Source organism: Daphnia magna, linkage group LG9, assembly GCF_020631705.1.
Source record: "Daphnia magna isolate NIES linkage group LG9, ASM2063170v1.1, whole genome shotgun sequence".
Classification (NCBI taxonomy): Eukaryota; Metazoa; Arthropoda; class Branchiopoda; order Diplostraca; family Daphniidae; genus Daphnia; species Daphnia magna.
This window is the reverse complement of record NC_059190.1, coordinates 6768861-6771261: the sequence shown is the minus strand read 5'-3', so window position 1 is coordinate 6771261 and position 2401 is coordinate 6768861. Positions and strand designations below refer to the sequence as shown.

General features: G+C 44.6%; 1 protein-coding gene across 1 annotated transcript; it reads right to left on the bottom strand.

The window, feature by feature from the left end:
- Window positions 1-723: 723 nt before the first annotated feature.
- On the bottom strand, window positions 724-1263 carry LOC123475742. Its single transcript, XM_045178751.1, has 2 exons — window positions 1016-1263; window positions 724-951 (listed from the first exon to the last, which is right to left on the bottom strand). The coding sequence occupies exons 1-2, from the start codon at window positions 1240-1242 to the stop codon at window positions 732-734; spliced, it is 447 nt and encodes a 148-aa protein (XP_045034686.1). The 5' UTR covers window positions 1243-1263; the 3' UTR covers window positions 724-731.
- Window positions 1264-2401: the final 1138 nt, after the last annotated feature.

The window sequence follows — 2401 nt, the reverse complement described above, 5'->3', positions numbered from 1 at the left end:
AATGGGCATTCTCGGCGACGAAATCACACGACATCGTCTTCTCATGCCCAGCCAATGTCGGACAACCGCCCCTACGAACAGTTAAATTACCAGCAGTTGGAATCTTTGAGGTACCTTTGGGATGTACAGCGAGAACGGAGGACTGGGTATTTCCAGCCAGCATGGAGGGAAATATCGAAGCGCCAAATTTACAAGCTGCGGTTCTACCATCGGTCAATGTCTTCTCCCAGGATCCGACGAGCAACAGCAGTAGGCGGCACATCGTCATCGAGATTCCGCGGGGGAATACAAGCTCCATCGACATGATAAGCGAATTACTCCAACGTAACGACCGCGCCAGGTTGGCAGCGGAAATGACGGGAGAACAGATCCATAACCTCGTGGCTGAAGTGGACAAACACACTGATGCATCTTTTGCCCGATATCCCTATGAAATGATAATAGTAATGTTAGTACTAAGTATAGGAATAGTATTTTTGAGTTATAAATATCACTCACTGAGTGAACGCTTAGCCGCTCACGAACAGCTCGATGTGGTCAGTCTACCACCCGGAGACCGCGGGAGGGAAGAACTAGAGATGCAAAACCTATAAAAAACTCGTCCTTTCAACCTATTAATTGTCTAGGGTATAATTAGCTTATTGCCTAGTAGAAAAAACAAAAGTAGAAAAAGTTCTTTCAAAAAACAAAATGTATTAAAGAGTTCATGTAAAATACCAGGATACACAGAATTAGTTAGTGGCGTCTTCCGACCGCAAGGAATTCAGCGCCTCCAGCGCCCCCAAGCGAGCCTCCAGTCGGGATTCCACGCTAGAGTACAGGATCTCGGGGTAAAAATCCGAACGTCGCGGATGAGGATGGTAAACATCCTCACCCGACTCCATCCACCACAGAAGCCGCGCGTAGTTGTGGGAATAGAGATCACGATAACGGGCGTAGCCAGGATACGTGCTAGATGGGGAGAAAAAGAAAATAAAAAGAAAAAAAATGTGTCCAAAGCAAATAACAAACTTACCTGTAGTAAAAGTCACCTAGCTCCCAAACTTCTCCAGCAAAGGGAATGAAGTCCAAACAGGCATCCGTTTCCTTGGCATCGATTAGAAGCGCCTCGAAAAGCTTCTGGTCTAACACATCCAGTCGGCAGTGACGGCTCACAGGGTCGCAAAAAACAATTTCGGCGAACCGCACAACGGCAACGTCGAAATACCTCCGGTTCTCCAGAATTTCAGAAAAGGTGAACATCTTGGAGGACCTGTATTCAGCAAAGACCAAAAAACTACTGTGCCGGCAGAAGGATGCACCCGAGTTTTATTCAGTTTCAATAACCTTCACGGATCAAATTATTACCTATCAGTTCCAAAAATTTTTTTTTTTTTTCTCCCTTTCAATTTTTATCGGGGTTATAGTTAGCGTTAACAAGAGTGACCTTCCAGCCGTTATCACGGGTAGATTAGTACAGTCGGGTCGCCTGTCTTGAAGAAGGGGGACCTGTCGCGGGTGAAAAGGGGTAAACATTATCTCCTAACACAGATGATTCACCCGCTCGTTGGACTATGTTGCGAGCGTGGGAATGATTCATCTTCAGTTATCTGTACTAAAGAAGATACGGAGACATGCGCTCCGGAAAAGGGCGTATATTGTATTTCGGTATAAATACCAGCGTAAAATTCAGTTAAAGTGTAGTTCCCTGGAGTCTTCAGATGCTCTCCGAGTTTGGTATGGTCATCCCTTATTGTTATTAGTTAAAAGTGAATAATTGTCTAGATTTAAGGTCATCACTACTTGTATTGATTTATGTTCATGTGACACAATACAAAGCCAGTGTGACAATATTGGAAGAAATCATTCTCTCACGAATCCCTATCCCAAAACCATCAAACATTATTTTGGATCGAAAAATACGGAAAACCAACCGATATCGCCATTCGAGAATTAGAGAAAGGTGTGGGATTCTGGTTCAAATCTTCAACGAACGGGACTTGGATCCTCCAAGACGACAAAAAAAAATTGGACTTCCACGTACGGTTTATGTCACGGTGGGTGTCAAAAAGATACACAGTTGGACTTTAACCGGAGAAAACCAGTTGTTCATCATTAAATACCCATTAGGATCAGCCGCAGTTACATTTCCGCCACCTCATTCACCCCCTTTCACACCTAAAGCTAATTTTTGCATTAGCACCCTTCTTTTGTTTCCCCCCCCCCCCTCATGTATTTCCGCCGTAGTCAAAGACGGAGGGAGAAGCAGCAACGATAGCAGTCTCATTCGTTTTCGTTGTGGTGGACAGTCGCAACCTGTCGCTCTCTTTTTTTGTACTTTTAACCTCGTGTTCGCGTGTAATACATCGCAGCGTGACCTTTTGCCACTGAGTTAACCACATTTCGACTTCATTTATTTCGG